Source organism: Panonychus citri, unplaced genomic scaffold, assembly GCF_014898815.1.
Source record: "Panonychus citri isolate SS breed McGregor unplaced genomic scaffold, ASM1489881v1 Contig00092, whole genome shotgun sequence".
NCBI lineage: Eukaryota > Metazoa > Arthropoda > Arachnida > Trombidiformes > Tetranychidae > Panonychus > Panonychus citri.
The window spans coordinates 468393-488976 of NW_026515497.1; the positions used below are offsets into that span (position 1 = coordinate 468393).

The 20584-nt window shown below is 28.7% G+C and overlaps 1 protein-coding gene across 2 annotated transcripts; it reads left to right on the plus strand.

Annotated features, from left to right (window-relative positions):
* Nucleotides 1-72: 72 nt before the first annotated feature.
* On the plus strand, nt 73-20434 carry LOC128387669 (corticotropin-releasing factor receptor 1-like). 2 transcript variants are annotated; one of them, XM_053346911.1, is made up of 10 exons: nt 73-499; nt 12353-12487; nt 14393-14484; nt 16363-16469; nt 16540-16669; nt 16745-16901; nt 17281-17411; nt 17559-17644; nt 18191-18329; nt 20044-20434. In XM_053346911.1, exons 1-10 carry the CDS (start codon nt 418-420, stop codon nt 20203-20205), a joined length of 1221 nt encoding a protein of 406 aa, XP_053202886.1. In that variant the 5' UTR covers nt 73-417; the 3' UTR covers nt 20206-20434. The 2 variants fall into 2 exon arrangements, with proteins under 2 accessions (XP_053202886.1, XP_053202887.1); XM_053346912.1 differs by having other exon boundaries at nt 18194-18329.
* Nucleotides 20435-20584: the final 150 nt, after the last annotated feature.

Below are 20584 nucleotides of genomic sequence, written 5' to 3' on the forward strand. Positions count from 1 at the left end.
TTTACATTTGGTAAAAAGTTGAACGATTCAGTTGACCATGTAAATTGATTAACACAAACAATCAACTAACCAAGAAAAGAGATGAGTGTCAAGTTCAGTTGAAATTTTCAATTCGAAACGCAAATTAATTCAAAAAAAAAGAAAGTGTAACATGATAATTTTAATAGAATCCACTTGCCAATCATAATTTCCAGAACTTTTATTTTCCCTCCCATGAAAATAAATGATAATATTTAATAAAATTTCATTCCAAACGTGAAAGTATTGACCATAACATCAAAGTGTAATCTCCATCTCGATAAAATTGTGATTAAAGATTAAACTGGATTAGCGAGAATCCAATTGTGCTACCAAAGTGATTATTCAAGAATTGATCTTTCGTCCCTCGAAAAATATCAACTCGATACTCCGATTATCATGAGCCTGGAATCAGAGGATATGCTTCGTCAATCATGTCTTAATAGACACAATGAAACCACAGAATTGACAGATAATCATGGTAAGCATTTGAATCTTGTTTCTTTACTGTTAATCTTAAATCAATGATGATTAAGATTCGCAACGATAAATATTAATGAGTTTATCTAAAGGATATAAACCCCAAAGAATGATTAATATTCATTGGTAATCAATGTTTCCTTTTCAATATCATCGATAACTTGTCTCTCTCTCTCTCACTCACTATTTCATTAACGTGATTAACTGATTGTTGGATACAATTAGGAATCAATATCCATAGAGTGCAACATATGATACAATTTCCAGTAGATTATAAAGATTAACATGTAATACCAATTACTTACCAATCAATAAATTATCAATTGAACCATTATCATTATTATCAAATGAAACTGAAACTTTATCATGTTAATAAAAATATCGGATGACAATTAGAATCCTTTTGATAATAAGAATATGATAATCACTCAATTTCCTTACAATAAATTGAATTTTTTTTTCTTCCAACGGGAAAAGAATCAAATCAAACAATTAAATCATCGAGTCGCAATTCGTTACGAGAGATAAACATGATGATTCGTGTTCAGTTCCAATAGAATCATGTAAACAGGAAGATCAATAATATTATTGTTATCAGATGAATTCTCTCTGAGCATTTCGATTATTTCAGTTTCTTTTTTTTTCATCTCTTTCGATTCCAAGAAACTTTATCTTCTGAACTTTTCCAAATTCATCATCCATCATGATTCAATTGAGAATTTACCTGTTCCACCTGATCATCATGACACTTTATCCTCTCTTTTTTTTCTGTTTAAATTATTATACAAAATGATTCAACTATTATAATGAAACAAATCACAATCATGTTTAATGTATTATGAGCAATCATGGTGATAGAACTGGAATTGAAATTGTCAGTCTCATGAAATTTGATGAAGATAAAAAAATCAACGATAATAATATCGAGTTGAATATTGTTGATAAATGCATTTCAATCAGTATAATCATCATGATGATTATCATGTTGATCCCATGTAAATTTCCCATTCAGTTGAACAATATCAACAATCAATGTCAATCATGATTATCCTTGATGATTTAATAAATTACAAAGTAATCAAAATAATGATAAATGTATTGATCATTTGAAGAGATGAAAAAAATAATATAACCAATACAATTATCATTATATTTAATTGAGATTAATAATTTGAAACAATTTAAGTTGGTTTTGTTTTAATAGGAACAGTAATTTCTTATTGTAATCAAGTTAATTATTACATTCAATTGGTTAATTGCGTGTAAATCAAACGAGACCCAATCATTTATTAATCGTTAATCAAAAATTTACGTCAAAAAGTACAATTATTAAGTGAAATTCAAAGTTTAATTTGGTATTTAAACTAAATTAATATCGTTGATTGTTAATTTGTGAATCCTTGAGACTAACAATTAAGGAATGACAAACCAATCAATTTAAAAGTTTACAATCAAAAATGTAAAATTCAATTAAATGGTAATAATAATATTCAATTATCATGAAATTCATTGGGATTTTATGAGAAAGGAAAATATTTCATCTTTATCATGAATACTCATGAAAATAAATTAAATTCATGGGCATTATTCAATTATTTTCATGATAGAATCATTTTAATCAATGATAAACATGATCATAAGGTTTGATTATTAGATTTAATCAAACATCTCAATCAAGAGAAAGTCAAAATTAAATTGAACTTTCAAACTCAAAGCGTCACCATGTAAATGATGTATTAATATATAACAGGATGTAGGAGATAAAGCTGATCAATCTGGAATCAGAATTTTTCATTCTATTAATATGATGTAGCTGAATTCAGCTTGAAATTTTGATCGACACAACCAGAGAGATAGAGAGAGAGAGAGAGAGAGAGAGAGAGACTAATTATATTGTCTAATCAGCTCCATTGAAACAAACAATCAAGTTTCATATCAACCGATTACCATGATAATCATTGAGAAGAAAAGTTCATTATCCAATGAAGCTGAATAAACAACGATGAAAGTAAATGCATCTTTTTGATTGTTGTTGTGTCTTTTTTTTGTTTGAGGTGAAATTACAATTTGCTAATCATTAGTGAAACGTTTAATTTTAATCAAATTTTACTAATTTTGGAAGGTAATTAGTTAATTAAATTTAATGGAATTCAAGTAAACTCCATACTTACTATTAGATTTTATCGATTATCAGTTTACCAAGAAAAGTTTATCTTATTATTATTTTATTCTCAGTATGGTGATGATTGTTGAAAAGGGTTCAGATTTACACTCGATTGAGATGATTTTCCAATCAGTGATCAGAATGATGTATTATCCAGTTAATCATTGAAATGATAACAAGATGAATAAGATGATGGTAAAGTTGATCAGCTCTTCATTTACTTTGGCACACAAATTCTGATTATCATGATTTCTCCTTGAGAACTCAATCTGTAAACATTAGACTTGTTCGCTGTCAATCACAGAGAAAGAGAGAGATAAAGAGAGAGAGAGAGAGAGAGAGAGAGAGTTCTTTCTAAGTTCCATTGGATCGCATGATGACATTGAAATCGAGATACAGTCGAAACTCCATGAAAGTAAAAATGATGAATGTTCGTTAGTTTATCTGATGTAAAGAAGAAGAAGAAGAAAAAAAATGGTCAGAATTTCATTCCATGATCTTCACTTTTTAGACAATCTTATCGTGATCTTCAGGATTTTCTTAACTTATCTTTTGATAACTGACCATCATCATCAGAATAAGTATTAATAATATAATGAACAAATGAATAAGAATATAAGATAAGTTGAAGGAGAGAGAGAGAAAGAGAAAAAAAATTATTGAAACTAATCTCGTAAAAGATTTCGTGTCTCATGTCAATCAAAAAGATTAACAGAGCGAACTGAGTAAAGAGAGTTTGAAATCCCAAATAGATGAAAATCCAAATCCTAATCTAATCTATTTAATTAGATTGATAATCAACTTGCATTTCGCCATCGATTTAAATATCGATAACTAAATTATATTAATATTTGAGCTCATCTCATCTCATCTCAGATCATCATCAATATAATTATAGTGAACAAAACATGATCAGCTTGAAACCCATGAAAATATCTCAAGATTAATTTAATGTAATTAAAGTTTAATCACTGGATAAAATAATGAATTTAAAGTTCAAAGTTAAAGATCAAAATTTGAAGAGCAAAGTGACAACTAAACTCATCGACTTAGAACATTGGATTCGTGAAATATTTCCCATGAAATTCACTACTCAAAGTCTACTATTATTTCATGGGTACGAATTTCCCTTGATAATTATTGTGTCAAATTTCTGATTCTTTGAAAATTCTTTCAAAGAACTCAGATCAATATCCAGGTAATAACAGTTATTTGTTAGCTTTTACCGTTTCAATTGTGCGATTACTAGAACAGGTAGATGATCAGGTAAACAGGTAAATCGTTTGAGAAGAGACTTTGTGTCTTTTTTTCTTGTATTTTCTTTTCTTTCTCAACCTGTAATCTTTCAATTCTGATTCATATTTGCATGGATAAACACCATCATCATCATGACATTGTCTATTAATCCAGTTTCGTGAGTATCCTGAGTAACACAATCAGTTTGTATTACACAATATGATTACTATTGAAATGAAGGATAATTATTCAAACCATGAATTGGACTAGTAAAAAAAAGAGGATAGAAAATACTTGTAATCATATATAAGAAGGGAAAAAAATTCCATTCTTTTCATGGTTCATCCAATCTTCATGATACATGGTAAATTTTATATAGACAGTATAATGAATATCTTGTGACAGAATTTGTTTTCATTCATTCAGATTGAATGGACTTTATCTTGACATTGATTCAGCTTTAAGTCTCTTGAAAAAAAAACTAACGGTTCTTTTTTCCCTCTCTCTCTCTCTCGAAAACGAAAAGGTTAATGTACATGGTTACATGGATTCTTCCTCAATCCTGAGTAACTTAAAACTCAAATTGTGTTTCATTTATTTATACACATTGAATATAAATGGAGCATCATCTTACCGATCATCGAAACTGAATGAACAGGAATAATAAAATTCAACCATGAAATGTATCTGTCATATTATCAAAATCAAAGAAAAGTATCAGATTTAATCAGTCGATAGTTTTGCTATTCAAAATCAATGTAAAAATTTTCCTTTACATGGAAAATCATATGAATGATTTTCTGGTCCTTTTTCATGATGAATTTTCAACCCATTGGTTCAAATGTAATACATTTGGTTACAAAATTAAACTCTTTTGATGATTCCATTCAATTTATCGGGGTAAATGTTCAATTAAATCCAACATCTTACTAGAAGTTTCTTGTACTAGATAATCATGATAATTACTGAGTAAATAATCAAGTAAAATGTGAACTGATTTCCTATTGATAATTATCATTGAATGAGGATTATTGATTAAGTCTGGGGGATTGAGTGGATATTAGCACTTGAACATCTAAAGTCAACAATCAATTATCTTTACTTATAATTGGTTGATAATGGAAAAGGTTGACAATCACTTTAATCACAGTGAATTTATTAATTCAACGATTATGGTCAACAAAATGATCACCTTTAAGTGTATTCAAGTGTAGAAACAATTGATCATTTAATCAGGTTAAGATTCATTCAATTGATTATCTTATTCATGTAGTATTATATTCATTTCATTAACTCAGTTAATTGGAATTGTCTAAGAATGTAACAGTTATTAACAACTGGAATCAATTGTTATTCTTAATTGGAGATGTAAAAAAAAAAGATTCAAACCAATCACCCTGCAGATGAATTTTTGAAGTTTATCGATAGTTTCATGATAACTTGAAATACTTTTCGACATCATTATCAGTTAATAATGTTGCGATTAATGTCATAAATAGTTGGCGATGAAAAAAAGTTCCAACTGAGAATTGGAATTGAAAAAAGTTCCAGTTCTAAATTGAACTTATTATATTACCAAGACAATTAATCGATTGATTGTGATAATTTACGAATCATAAATTCAGAATGATGGTAATTAATCCCATCGAATGTCATCTGATAAACTTTGGAACTTGAATTAATTTCTGACATGCTCTATCATGAGAATTTAGTAATCACCATGTAACAATTACAATGTTCATGCTCTAATATCAATCTTAATATTATTACTTATATTGATTTGTCGTTGTTATTGATAAACATAATAAATGATGGTAATCTAAATGTTACCTGTTGTCATGATTGTTATTAAATCGTTGATTGAATATATTTTGATAACTTGAATCAATTATCATTGTTTACGATTCTTGTTTCATTTTCTTGGTTAAATTTAGTAACAACTGAACATCTAATCGTATCTAATTATTTAGATTAGCAAACAGTTTAATCCATATCATGGTATTATAATGGAAAAATAAGTTCTTAAGCCCTTGAACTCTGGAACTACAAGTAATCAACCAGAAAATTAACTCGAAACTTTTTCATTACAAATAAAAAGTTTTCGTTTTTCATAATTTCATTTTCTTATTACTCTTTAGTAACTCAATAAATTATAAACAAAACTATTGGATAATTGAAGCGAGTAACTGAATCAAATTAACTTTCTTCAATTGATTTAAATAATATTCAAGTTAAATGAAACAATCAAAATTGGTAAACGAGTATAATTAACATATCTTAATGAGCCGACGATGAAACAATTCAACTTTCACAGTCTTAGAACAAATTTTCATAATTGAAAGGTTAATTCGAGCCTTGGAACTATTTGTTTCTTATTATTCTGTTCATCCGAAAACCTTGAGTAAACAAATTCTAATTAAAGATGATCATGAAAATTTTCTCAGTCAAATTAACAGAAAACAAAAAAGTTCTAAACATGGAATTAGTTTGTCAACATTCGTAATCACATCAAGGAGGACTTTCCACCCTACCACACCTTCACTCAATCTCTCAATTTAAATTGTTACTTATTCTCAATCAGTGACAATTTAAACGAACAAAAACAAAATTCGAATCAAAATTAAGATCCAAATGATTAAAAATCAAAGCGTAAAAATTAGCTAACGATGATTGAAACTCGAAACAATTCAAGGGAAGAAAAAAAGAACAAAAAGTTCTAAAAGTTCATATGATAATTAGAATTCGAGAATAGAAAGTTGTAATTAAAAGAGGATAACAATTAATTGTAATGTTCATTCAATTGTTGTTAATGATTCGATTTCAATAATTACAGTACAATTATCACAATTAGCAAATTAGTCAAAATAATATGATGAGAAAAAAACTTTCTTTCATTACATTATCAAGTTAGCTCCTTTAAATTGTTACAATCAACTAATAGTTAAATGATAATTTGATCATTAATTGAAAATAATTGAGCAATTTAATTGTTAATCAACGAAAATTGATACATAATTTTACTCATTGATTTAGAAATTGTATCAGATGATGAATGTAATTATCGGATTTTAAGAGTAAATGATTTTTATATTTATCTGATTCACTCCAAGTCCATCAACAATCTGATCACTTTGGTCAATTGGATTACGTGATTTCAATCAACCTAATTTAAGTTGTCGATGATAATTGATTACTCAGCTGATAATTTGTTTCCATGATAACTCATGGTGATAGAGTCATTATCGAGTGAATCATTTATATATATATGAAGTAATGATTTTCAATGGTAGTTTACTAAATTACGATATCATAATAAGGAAACTTGTTCAGTCTAGAAGTTCAATCATTACTCAGAGATTCATTAATAACTCATGAGAAACCATCAATAAGAATCTAGATCAAGTCAGAACTTTTCTCCGGATTTTTTTTTCGTCTCAAGATTTTCCATATCTCTAATCGAACATAAATTGATAAGATTGTCGAAGAGAAAGAAAAAAAAAAGTTCTGAATCCAAATCTTTCAGGAGATAAAACAAAGAAAATTATTGCAAGTTCATCAATTCTCTCAGTGACCAGTCAATTGATCTAATGTCCAATCTTAAGAATCCACATGATAGTCAACATATTTCATGGAATCAACAGTATTCTAGTTGAAAATAATATCACGATGAGATAATCTGAATGACAGTTTTTCTCTTTTATTTTCCATCATGTTGATTGTTTAGAAATTCGCAGTTGAACTGTTGAAAATTTCTCATGAATCACAGGAAAAAATTATCTCCCTGTGTAAATATACTTCAGTTGTATCATCAATAAGGGGAAAAGAATTACTTATTTCACAGGGGAGATGAATTTCATGAGAATTGGAACAACCCCCGGAACTTATGAAAATGAAATTTTCACATCATTCAAAATACTTTTGAAACTAGCCAACGAAGTAATCAATTTATTGATCGGTTCATTTGATCAGACTGATGTGCTTGGAACTTTTTCTCACTATTATCATGAAAAATTCTCTCAAATTCTATCAACATGACGAAATAAAAAGTGAGAGATTTGTGAAAAGTTTTGCTGCTTTTCATTCATCAGATATTTTTTTTGTTCATGTGTTGACAAAAATGTTATAATATTTTATCCTGTAAGTCTTGTATCTTTGTTCATAATGATCACTTGATGATTAGTTTCTCAAGTTGTATTATTATTCCTTGTGAATCTCAGATTTCTTTCCTTCTCTTGGTGATAATCCACAATGGGAGGAGAAGGTGAAAATTCAATCTATTGACATGGTTAATACATGTACTTATGTCCTCAAGTTTATCGGAGAACAGGGAAAGTCAGAGAGAAAACTTGTCTCTTCCTCCCTATTCCTCTGAATTTTCTCATGATTCTGATTTTCAGCCTCTTCTCAGTAGACTTTGAGTTCTACATTTACTTTCAAATTCTCTCATGTTTTCAGAGTTTTCGTTTTCTATCTTTGCATATTCCTTAAGCTATAATCCTCGTCTCATTTTCTTTCATCATCATCATCATCATCGTCTCTCTCTCTCTCTCTCTCTCTCTCTCTCTCTCTCTCTCTCTCTCTCTCAATAAAATGTACTCAGTGATATTGGAAACTATTTTTACCCTCGGAAAATAATATAAACAGTTTCGGCAAAATTGTCGATCGATAAAATGTGAAAATATGTAGAAATCACAAGAACCAGTTGAAGTCCACATGGAAAAAAGTTCAAAGTAAATATGAGAGGAAATCAACTGGAGTACTCAGCAAATTTTCACCTAATCAACTCTGTGAAATATTAATATAATAATGACTCTGAATAAACTCAGTAATCATAGTAAGAAAATTAGCTCTCATTAGAAAGAAAATTTTTCTTTTTGTAAATTGAATATTCTCAATGAAAGTGAATGAAAATGTTTCTAGCTTCTAATTCCAACTTAAGTAATTATCCAACGGTTTAAATACGAGTGAGCCACATTTAGACTGAATTCTGATAAAGTTTCACTTAAATAATCGTTATAATCACCTGTAAATTCATGAAAAGTTTATCAAACAATTCATCCAAATATATCATGAGAATAAGAATAGAATCACAAAATAATAGGATTAAGCGAATGATAATCAATTAGAAGGGACAAAATTCTGAATCAACTTTTCGTCTTCTTTTCATTTACTTAGAAAGTTTAAACTTTGAAGAAAAATGAAAATTTGAGTTTACGAAACATTTTCCCTATTATATCATGTTCACCATGAAATCTACTATAAATACATGGTGGAGCTTTGAATTCGTAGCCAGTTGTTTCCAAATAATAGTCTGAGATCTCTGAGAGTTTCCAAATAGACTGGGAATCATTTGAGTGCGGGAACTAAGCCAAATAAGTTGATTGTTAATTCTAAATGTTGAATCAGCTGAATAATTAACAACAGAATAAGATACAAAGTTTCCTTTTCCTGTTGATTGTTGGTTCAGGTATCTCATGATTTTCATGGTTGATAAATTACTGAATAAATTACTGGTTTGGAATAAAATTTGAACTAATCTTTGTATTTTTATGATTATCATAATTATCTGTTGGTTATATTTTATTCAAAACAATTAAGAGTCAATTATTATCATTCAGATGATTATCATGATTCATGTAAGATTAATTCAGATGGAATTTTTTTTCACCGAATAACTTGAATAGATTTGACTAAATTCAGCTTATAAATCACAAACATTTACATTGATAAATTAAAGATGAGACTGTTTGTATTTTATTGTTCCTCAAGTTCTGAGAAATAAAGTTCCAAATACTTATCAAATTTAACCGTGAATTACATGAGAGCTTCATGGGAGATTGATAAGAACTGTTCTCGTTACTGTGGTGATAATATTCACACTCAAATTGGTTTGTAATAATTTCCAAGGGATGTATGAAAAGATCCATCAGAATCCAACAGAATTGAATCTACATCATGAGTGAGTTTCCAATTTTGATGGACTTAAATAAATTTTGTGTCAACAGAATACGACAGAGAGTGAAGCAGGATGAAGGTAAATACATAAATGTCAGCTGATTGTTTCTTCATCAACTTGATCACCTTCATCTTATCAAATTGACAAAATATCAACTGTGACTTTTATTTATTGTTATTTTTATTCACCATCTCCATCCAATGATGAAGTTGATTTCAATAGTTTCCATCATATCCCATTGATAAAGAAAAGGATGCTAAGGATATGACGAGCATCCTTATGATTAAGGATAAAAAATGTAACAGTGAATGATGATGAGAGATAATATCCCATTGGGATATCAATGTGTCTATTTAGTATTATTATCCCTTTAGAATGTTGAAGAAAAGAAGAAAAAAATATCATTCTAGTTTTTTTCATCTATTCTTCTTGAATGGATACACCCTGAATATCCTCTTGTTCCGAAAGATCATCTCAGCAGGTAAGAAGAGAAATTCTTATTCTTCATGATACTTTCAACTGAATTTCATATTGATCCTGATTTTTTGCTCTTCTTCTCTTCCTATCGTTCATCACCTTTGAAATATAATAATAAACACTCAAGGGATAACTTGAAATGTCAAATTCACAACATTTTCATCTTCAATCATTCAGCAAATTCAGTCAGAACTTTTTCTTTTTTTATTTACCGGGAAAATTAAACCAGAAAAATTCACCTTTTTATTTTCCTAATTCAATGTTTGATCAATTCACCGAAATTATCTCTCAATGAATATTCAGAATTCACTTGCAATAACATCAAGTGCTTAAAATTGAGGGTAAATATTATTTCCAATGGAAAACTTTGTATTTATTTAATAAGTGAATCTCTGTCTCCAGTAAACTAATATTTGTTTATGGATAATAATCAATCATGGAAAACTAATCAATTCTAATCTTCATTAAAACCAGAACTCTCTGTAATAATAATTATGATTAAATCTTTTTCTCCTCTAATTGTTTACAAAACAAAGTCACAGAGAAAAGTTTGATTTTTCAAATGAACTTTTTGTTCCCCTTTGAGTCCCATGGTTAATGATTCCAAATCTTTTAATCATGAGTAAGATTTCAATATTTAATGAACTTTTACCATGTGAATATCTGCTAATGAGTTAACAATAGTTGAATTTAAATATAATTCAACAATTGGAAAATCTATTTACTTAAAGGGATAATTTAACTTAATTGAATGTTAATCAAGAAAAAATTTCGTATTCTAAGATTAACATTATCCTTTCAAAGACTTAATTGCAATTAAGATAATACAATCAAAGTAAATTTACTGTACACTTTAAACATGATTAATAAATTGTTGGTCTCTTGTAATAATTTTCAACCTTTTTTTTGGTTTTACAGTCATTTCAGTCAGAAAGCAACACATTGGTCAAGATACAATTCGATGGTCACTTTAGTCTTTGTTTTAGTTTCCCTCCGTTTAGAAATTTGTTTTTGTGCTTTTCATCAATATGCCTCAGTTATCTAAATAAGTGAAAAAATTAATAATCGAAGCTCATCGAAATGATAAAAATAGTTCTGAAATCGCGAAAATGTTCAACACTAAACCAGGAACAGTTAGATCAATTATCTCTCGTTTCAACAAATCAGGTACATTAGAAAGGAAAAAGACAAGGAAGAGAAATTTAAGTGATGAGATTGTGGAAGTGATCAAAGGATGGGTTCGTGTTAATTGTCAACTAACATTGGAAGAAATCAGAGATAAAATTGAGGAGGAATTCGATATAAGTGTTTGTGTCTCAACTGTTTACTGTAATACAACTGTATCTTGACAATACCTTTTTGTAATTTAATCAAATTTAAATTGTACAATTGAAATAAATTTAATTTTCTCTTGAATAGTTAATTCAATTAGCTTGTAAATTTGTACTCTCTACAATTTAGTTGATTGGCTGATCAGCAAAAAATTTGAAAATTTGTAAACACAATTAACTCTCATTGTTTTTTCTCAATTTGTATCAAATCAATTGGTCGATTTATCCTAATTGATTTTAATTGATTAGTTTTATTGATGATTAGTTTTAAATTAGATTATAATTTTAAACAAAATTGCTCAACCATCATATTAATATATCAGTTGGTTAGATTTTAATTGTGATTAGTGAACGTTGATTAGGGTTGTTATCAAAATTGATCCCTAGAGTTTAAGTTGACAGTTCAAAACTAATCAAAGGAAGTTAACGTTGTGTACAATTAAGGTAATCACTGATTAGATTTTATCATAAAGGTGAACAATTAACCAATTGAACTGTATAAGAGTATCACCGTAGAGAGAGAGAGAGAGAGAGAGAGAAACTCAACGATCTAAATCAATCAAACTTTCAATCAGTAATTTGAATTTACCATTTGACAAACAATTAGACTATTTAATATATCAATTGATTTGGTTACCTGAGTTTAATTAAATAACTGTGAAAATTAAAATTCTAATTGTTTCCATTTAGAAAGCTGGTGCAGTGCTATTTGGGATGGTGTTTATTGCTGGCCACCGGTCAAGGCAAATACCCGGATACGGATATCATGTCACACAATTTTCGAGACTTCAAAGTTAAATGTCCAATCAAGTTATATTTATTCTGGTGAGTAATTAATTTAATTGTTTAAATGGTTGTTTAATCCCTTAAGACCACAATTAAAATAATATATAACAATACAAATGAAAATGTAATTTCCGTTAATCATGATTATCAATTAAAATGATTAACCAGGAAGTGTATCACAATATATTATACATTTGTATCATTTGATTCAATTGTTACCATTTCCTATTCCATGGTGATTCAATTATCACCCTGAATGATTTGGTATGTCAGGTGAATGGTCAGTTTTGACAGAAAAAGTTTTCTTTTAACCATCACAACAATAGCCAGTTGAGAGAGAGAGAGAGAGAGAGAGAGAGATGGAGGGAGAGAGCCTACCTGATATTATTAGTATATATTAGGTGATGTGGTCAGTAACATTATCCAAAACTTTTACCTGAAGGAATTATAATAAAAATATTGAAATGATAACTAAATTCCCTGAGGGTTGATCGATAAACAATTTACACAACAGACAATCAGTTGATTTTGGAAATATTGATGATTAGGAGAATCTTTTATTTAATATTATACTTTATTCATTGAATAGTATTCAAAGCCCCAAAGGGTTAGTTGATTATTTAAATTTCTTAATTGTCCAACTTATGCAAATTAGATGGGAAAAAATTCCTTTTTCATGATTTATTTACACATTGGATGAAACAATGATGATATATTTAAGAGAAAGTTCAACTGATATTCAAATGCCCTGAAGGGAAAAGAAAACTTTTCCCTGGGTAAACAAAAGTTTGAAAATCTATTCATTTAACACTTTGATAAAAAGTAGAGAAGAAGATGAAAAAATAATAATCGATTAGTGTGATGAAATTTTCTCTGTTTTATTTTTCCACTCTCATGAATTTCCATGAATCTATTGTCATTTACAAGTTACTATTGAAGAGGAATTGCATCTCTATATATTATTATTATTATCTCTCTCAGGATTATTTGGTGATCTCTGAGTAAATTGAAAGATAAACATGGAACATCAATTGTCATGTACAAAGATTAAAGTGATTACAGGTTGATACTATTCTTAACTCAGAGTCAGGGTGAGAAATGGAGATATTTCTATACATAAATAAATACCACGTAAAGTTATCGTATTATTATCATGAAATTGTAATGATGAGGAATCCACGATTCTCATGTCAAATGTTATCCATTTATTTTGGTGAAATAATCATGAGCAAAAGTGAGAATGATGTTCTTATGACTAAAGTTATCTAAGGAAAGGTAAAGTAGGAAGTTGATGATGAATATATTCATCAAACATTTATATTGGAATGATGAACATTAGTTATCATACTACGATAAGAATCTTGACCAAAGTCCGAGCTTTTAATACCATCTTATGAATCGTGTACATGGATTCCTATGGGAGAGAGAGAGATAAATGGAAATGCTTTGAATTTTGTTCAATATTTTCACTGAATAATATTGGTAAGAGTTTTGGAAAATGAGCCGATAAAAATGAGTATTTGATAAATTTCATGGAAAGGAAAACAATCATTTGAAAATGAGGAAGAAGCTAAAATTATGTAAATTTATTCAGATGACAAAATTATCGTCATTATTATTGAAAATAATGAGAATAGGATAAGAAATGTTTCATCTCTATTTCCACCTCAGGTAATTTTATTATTACATCTGAATAGGTTGAAGGTTTATTGTCATGATAATGTTGCTATACTTTACCAAGCAAATATCATGACCATCATCTGGTTAATCGTTGTAATCATTTATCTTCACTGAGTAAAAACTAATCATTCTTATTGTTAGCACCATGGAAACTATTGTGATAATAGTAATTTACCTGAAAAGAAAGTGATAACTTTCTCATCCAGCATTTTGGTTATTTCTAATATTCTATTCTCATTTTTACCCATCAACAATATCCTCTAGATCCAGAAGCCTTTCGTCATTGTGATTCATCTGGAAATTGGTCGAATGGAAATTGGACCAATTACACCCAGTGCCTGAGTCTCCTCTCACCGGTAAATATTATATTCGTTAATCATTCCAATCATGATAATCGCCATGATTGTCGCCCATTAATCACCATTGTTGCTCAAGTTATCAACATTTCTCTTTCTCTTTCTCTTATTTTCTCTTAATATTCATATGAATCTCTCATGAATTACAAGTCATATACATGATAAAAGGTAAAAGATGAAGATGATGAGGATAATCTTAGGTTTTTTTGTTAGTATTACCTCATAATAGATGTGATCAAATATTTCACCTTCATATCCTCATGTTTGTCTGAAAGATAACTACGTTAAAATGAATTTCTTAATGTATATAACTATGGATTCATGGAGCTACCTGAGCTTTTTTTCATTTTCATGATACTCAATCATTGGGTAATAATATTGATAAGGAAAAAGCCTTTAACATGGTGATATTTCACTGTAAATGATGAATTTTGAATAGAAACAAAAAAAAATCCATTTAGATGGTTAGGAAATTATCACTTTAATCATTATCATTATCGAGAAAGTTTATTGCTTTTCAAGGTTCAGAATTATATTAGGAAAATGTTGGATATATTTGGTGAGGAGAAAAGTTTTCTTGTCATGATGATGATGATGATCGATAACCTGATGCATGATGAACATTCAATGTTAATCGAATAGTAGACATTTTAAATGTTCTGACGAATAATAATAATCAATGTTCTCGTTTTTATCTTCCGGAGAGGAAAAGAAATTTTCACAAAATTTTCAACTTTTCTTTTTCATTATTCTTTCCATGAAATTCACTAATATCTCATGAATATCCATAAAAATCTCATCACAACTTTTTCCCTTCTCTTTTCAATTGCATTTCTATTCTATATTTCCCTCTCATTCATTACATTGTTTTCCTTTTTTTTTATACATTCTATTTGTCATCATAATATTATCTTCACCATAGAAATTATTATAATCATGATTGTCATCAATTTCCCCTCATTGTCATTATTATGCTAAGAACTTTTTGTTCCTCATCGTAGATGTATTTATATGTGTATTCGGTTGATTGTTATATAACATGAATTTATTTTTACGCTGATGGAAATTCATGTTAGAAGGTTGGACCGAAAATTCTGGTTTCATTTTCATGAGCAAGAGATAATTTCATTTCCACTGATTTACTTAATCGTCAAGAGATGAACTTTGATCTACTTTGTATCCCTCTTTCTCTGTTTATATGTTTGTCTATCTATGGGATTAACTTGATAGGTTGGAAATTAGATATTCTTGATTGAGAAAACAAAATTCTGACAGTTGACTAGCTAATTTATTATTTAATTTTCCTCACAATCAAATTTCACTGAATTGCTCAAATTTTTATTTTTCGAATGAGTCAAATGAAATTGTATTCAAATTAACAATGAATAAGAAATCATGTTTCATGGAGAAAGCAAAAGACTTGAAAAGTAGATTCCAATGTTCAAGTTGTATGGAAGAATAAAAAAAAAGTCAATTCTAGAGTCAGAAAGTTATCGAAATCGTCTTGATAAAATGTTCTGAATAGTGGTGACACCTTTTGAAGAAAAAAAGAAACTTTGGATTTTTTTGTTTTCTCCTCAACTAAACTAATCAGTTTACGAGTTAAAACTATTAGATTTCAACAATTTATTCAATCAATTTATAAGCAAATTGAAAATAAACAATTGTAATCAATTAGTAGTTATAACAAATTGTAACAATCGATGGTGATTAGACTTATCAATTGGTTCTAATTAACATATAAATGCAATAGAGATTCAAATTTCATTGAGATGATAATTCAAGCTGATTATCAACTAGATGTAATTGTCAATAGATGAAGATTATGACTGGTGACTAATTAACAATATTAATTATTAATTGTTTCTCTTTTTACAGTCTTCAGATAAATCGGTTCCTTATGTAATCGGATATATACTTTTCATTTGCTCATCGATTTCAATTGTCCTCCTATTGACCACAATGTTCATTTTCTTACATTTTAAGTAAGTTAATCAATCAATTAAATGTAAATTCTGATAATTATAACCCTAATTGTCCTCTAATTATCAAAAGGAAACTTGAATGTCCACGACTTCGAGTCCATCGTAACCTGGTGTTCGCACTTATTGTCCATTGTCTTGCACTTTTAATAATTTCATCTTCCATCGTATTTGATAATCACTTTCAATTTGCTCGAGAAAATGTAAGTTTTATCTTAATTGAACTCGATTAAACAATAACGAAAAGAAAAGAAAATTAAATTAAATCTTTTTTTCAGTCGATTCTCTGTAAATTGGTTCTATCAATGAAAATGTATTCCGCTTTATCCTCAATAAACTGGATGTTCATCGAAGGCCTTTTACTTCATAGTAGAGTGACCACTGGAATTTTTCGTAAAAGTTTCCCATTTAGACTTTATTATGCCATCGGTTGGGGTAAGTTGAGAATTTGACCAAAAACTGACCAGTGAAAGAGAAAAGTTGTCACAGTTAAACTTATCAATCAATTGATTTAAATTGAGAATCATTTTGGTTGATCAATGTAACATTTAAATCAATAAAGATAATCTTAATTTCTTAGATGAAATTTATTAGTTTAACTGCCAATAACATTCACTGTTCAGTTTATCCAGAACTTTTCTTTTCTTCTACTTCTTTTATTACAGAATAATATTGAGATTCTATTGAATAATAATCCATTAGATCAGAATCAATGTGTTGAAGTTCAATTGAATTAAGATAAATGTACATATATCAAAGTTAATCCTTTATCTTTACTACCTTTTTTTTGGCCCACTTTTCCACCACCCATCAGGTATCCCACTCTTCATTATACTCACATGGGCTTACATTGTTAACCAAACACTACACTCTCGATGCTGGGAAGGATATGGAGATAGAGCAACTATATGGATTATCACTGCTCCAATGATTTTAGCTTTACTGGTAATCTTTTCAATAGATATTCATTTATTGTGATAACAAAATTGAAACCGTTTAATTGAATATTCAGTATATATTGAAGATTAACTAATAATAAAGTACAATTAATAATCTCTCTCTGTTATTATTTTCTTTTCCCTATCAAATCAGATTAACTCAACGTTTCTGGTCAATATAATTCGGATTCTTGTAACTCAACTCAACCGGAATCGATCAGAGGAAACTAATAAAATCAGGTGACCTAAATATTGATGATGATGACCCTTTACCTTAACGATATCAGATTTATTATCAAAGGTGTTGGTAAATTTACCAAAAAAAAACAATATTTACTTTTATCTTCAGTCATATTAAGTATATTTCCACTCGATTAGTTATAAGAGCTCTTTAATCGTTGATGCAATTTTATTATTACGAAAACAAACTTTACCACTTGACCAGATCAACGATCTTTATTGGATAACAAGATTGTATCAACGAAAAGCATCAAAAGTTATCATTTTATATGTATCATGTAAAGATTTTATAAAATAATAGATTGAATTATATTCAAAAGGGGGCTAAAAGCTCAATGGATGGAAAGTTTTCCTTTGATTCATAGTAACTCTTTCAGTCAGAACTTTAATCAGAAATATACTTTTGCCATTTTCGTTGAATATCCGAATCAATGAGTTATGATTCCTTGTATTAATTTTTTTCTCTTTTTTCTCTTTTTTTTCTTTCTATACATTTCTATCTTCATCAACGTCTCGACTCGATGGATAATCTTTTTTTTTCACCAGCAGAAAAGCAATTAAAGCAACGATACTTTTATTCCCACTCCTGGGAACGACTCATCTACTTTTCTGCTTCAACCCCAAGAATAATAAAGAGCTTGAAATCGCCTACATGATAACGAATGCTATTCTTCAATCGTCACAAGTAATTATATGAAAAAAAAGTCTCCATGAAAGCAAAAGAAAAAGGAAAAGTTTGAAATTCTGTTTGCATCAAACTCAACAAAAATTTTGCGCGAATTTCGAATCAAGTAAATTCCAATCACTTGCGCAAGAATAATTGACATTTGATCAAATAGATGTCTCGACAATCTCTACAAAAGTTCAACTCTTAGTTGGGTGAAAACTAGATGAATCCCATGATCTCAAGCGAAGTTGAAAGTTTCAGTTTACTTGAAAATTTATTCAGTCAATCTAATTGTTCATCTTAAGGATAAAGTTATAATATTGTTACGATTTGCAAAGTTATCACCATAGTTACACTTAGGAATTGAATATGAAACCTGAAAGGTGACATCAAATTTGACCAACATGATGGATGTTCAACCGATAATCAAATGATATTGTCTATTTAAAGATTGATACAAATTCCAATGGTCATTAAAAAGATGACCATTAACAATATTTTCCTCCGAAAAGATGAGATTTTTTCTGTCCCCATCTTCACCAGTCAATGTTACCATTGAATAAAATACGAAAACAGGTCAAAGTTGAATAGTAACGTTTCTAGGTTTCTAGGATACATAATGAAACTTTCCATGTAATAGATATAATTTAACCAAGAATTTACTCTTTCAAGATAAACAATTTATCAGGAATTATATTATTATATTTGTTACTTCAGATGAAACTTTGATCCATTATGTTTGATCCGTTCACTTAGTTTCATGGAAAAGAGATTGAAAAAGTTGACCAATGAAAAGATTTGCTATCATATTATTATTATAATATATTGGTAAATCTTTAGCTTGATAACCATGAATATTGAACTTGAATCAATTAAAGTTTAACTATCATCAGATTTAAATGGCTTCAGTGAAGGTTAGCTGAAAGTTACTATCATCTTCATGATAAATGATCATGAATCTTGAAGAGATTGGAATTTTTTCTCTTTTCTTTTCAATTGATCATTATGAACTCTCAGTTTACTTTTACTACATATAAGATGATACAGATTATCTAATACATTATCAATATAAAAGAATTTATTTTCATCTCATATTATTGAAATTCTGAGAATATTTATCTTATAAACATTTGAAAGGAATTAATTGTGGTCAGAATTCAATAGGAATGATAGTAAATATTAATACATCTTACCTTTTGGTTCCAAATGTAATTTGAAGCACTTTTGGACGTTACTCTGTGCAGAAATAAGTTATCATGATTTTCAGGGTAAAATAAGATTGGCAATGGAAAATCTGTAAATCAAGATCATCTTTCCTTCATCTTCAGATATGTTTACTAATTCATCTTAGATTTACAATCTAAAATGTTTAAGATGTTTGTACTCTCAACTGGACAATGGATTTACCCTTTCAGAGTACATTTTGAGTACAGGAAAACGACTGAACCATTAGACTGAACTTGACATATAACTACAAAGAAAATGGTCTCAAAGGAATAAAAGTTTCAGGATCAACTAATTATCATAAGAGATTGAAAACTTGAGACGAAAGTTTTTCAAGTTATCAAATTTTTCCTCGAACTTTTTCTTCCTCTTACTCTCCTCTCGATTCTTCTCTGAGAAAGTCACTTGAAGAAATTTTGTTCTTTTCAAGAGAGAGAGAGAGAGGAGAGAATAATGTGTCGAAAATGTAACTAATTCTAATTCTAATTTCTTCTCACTTTTCTATTAGGGAATTTTTGTCTCATTCTTTTATTGTTTCGCCGATAGTGAAGTTCAACGGGCGATTCGACATACAATCAAACGTGGCTACTTAGGGCGAAGTTCAACCGTTAATTCAATGAGAAGCTGTTCAGCTCGAAATAATTTGAAAAACTTGGAAATCATCAGATGAAAGCACTTCAACCTTTCCAACGAATCAACTCACAAGAGATTCAGATTGAAACTGTTAAACAAAACAATATCTCAGCAATTTGATAATTAAATTGATTGATATTCTAACCAGTAACATATACGGAAGCCTCAAGATAATTTTAAAATAATATTGTTAACTTACCTTGGATACTTTTATCAACTATGATAACTTTTTGATTAAAGAACTTTTTTCCTTTTTCTTACTTGAATATTATCGTTTTACTAATTATTCACTCAAAGATTCCGGTGCATTTGTAATTCTTGCAATTGAAAGGTTCAATTTTAGATTGTCTTTAGGCAAGAAAAGTTAATTAAGAGAAAAGATTAAAGTTGAATGTGAAGATTTGGTGTAAAGGAGA

Bases quoted from the DNA above. Each gene is read 5' to 3' on its own strand.
- LOC128387669 (XM_053346911.1), top strand. From the start codon at position 418: ATGAGCCTGGAATCAGAGGATATGCTTCGTCAATCATGTCTTAATAGA. The intron at 16,670-16,744 runs GTAAGTTTTATC...TCTTTTTTTCAG, and splicing joins TTCAATTTGCTCGAGAAAAT to TCGATTCTCTGTAAATTGGT. The intron at 17,645-18,190 runs GTGACCTAAATA...TTTTTTCACCAG, and splicing joins GAGGAAACTAATAAAATCAG to CAGAAAAGCAATTAAAGCAA.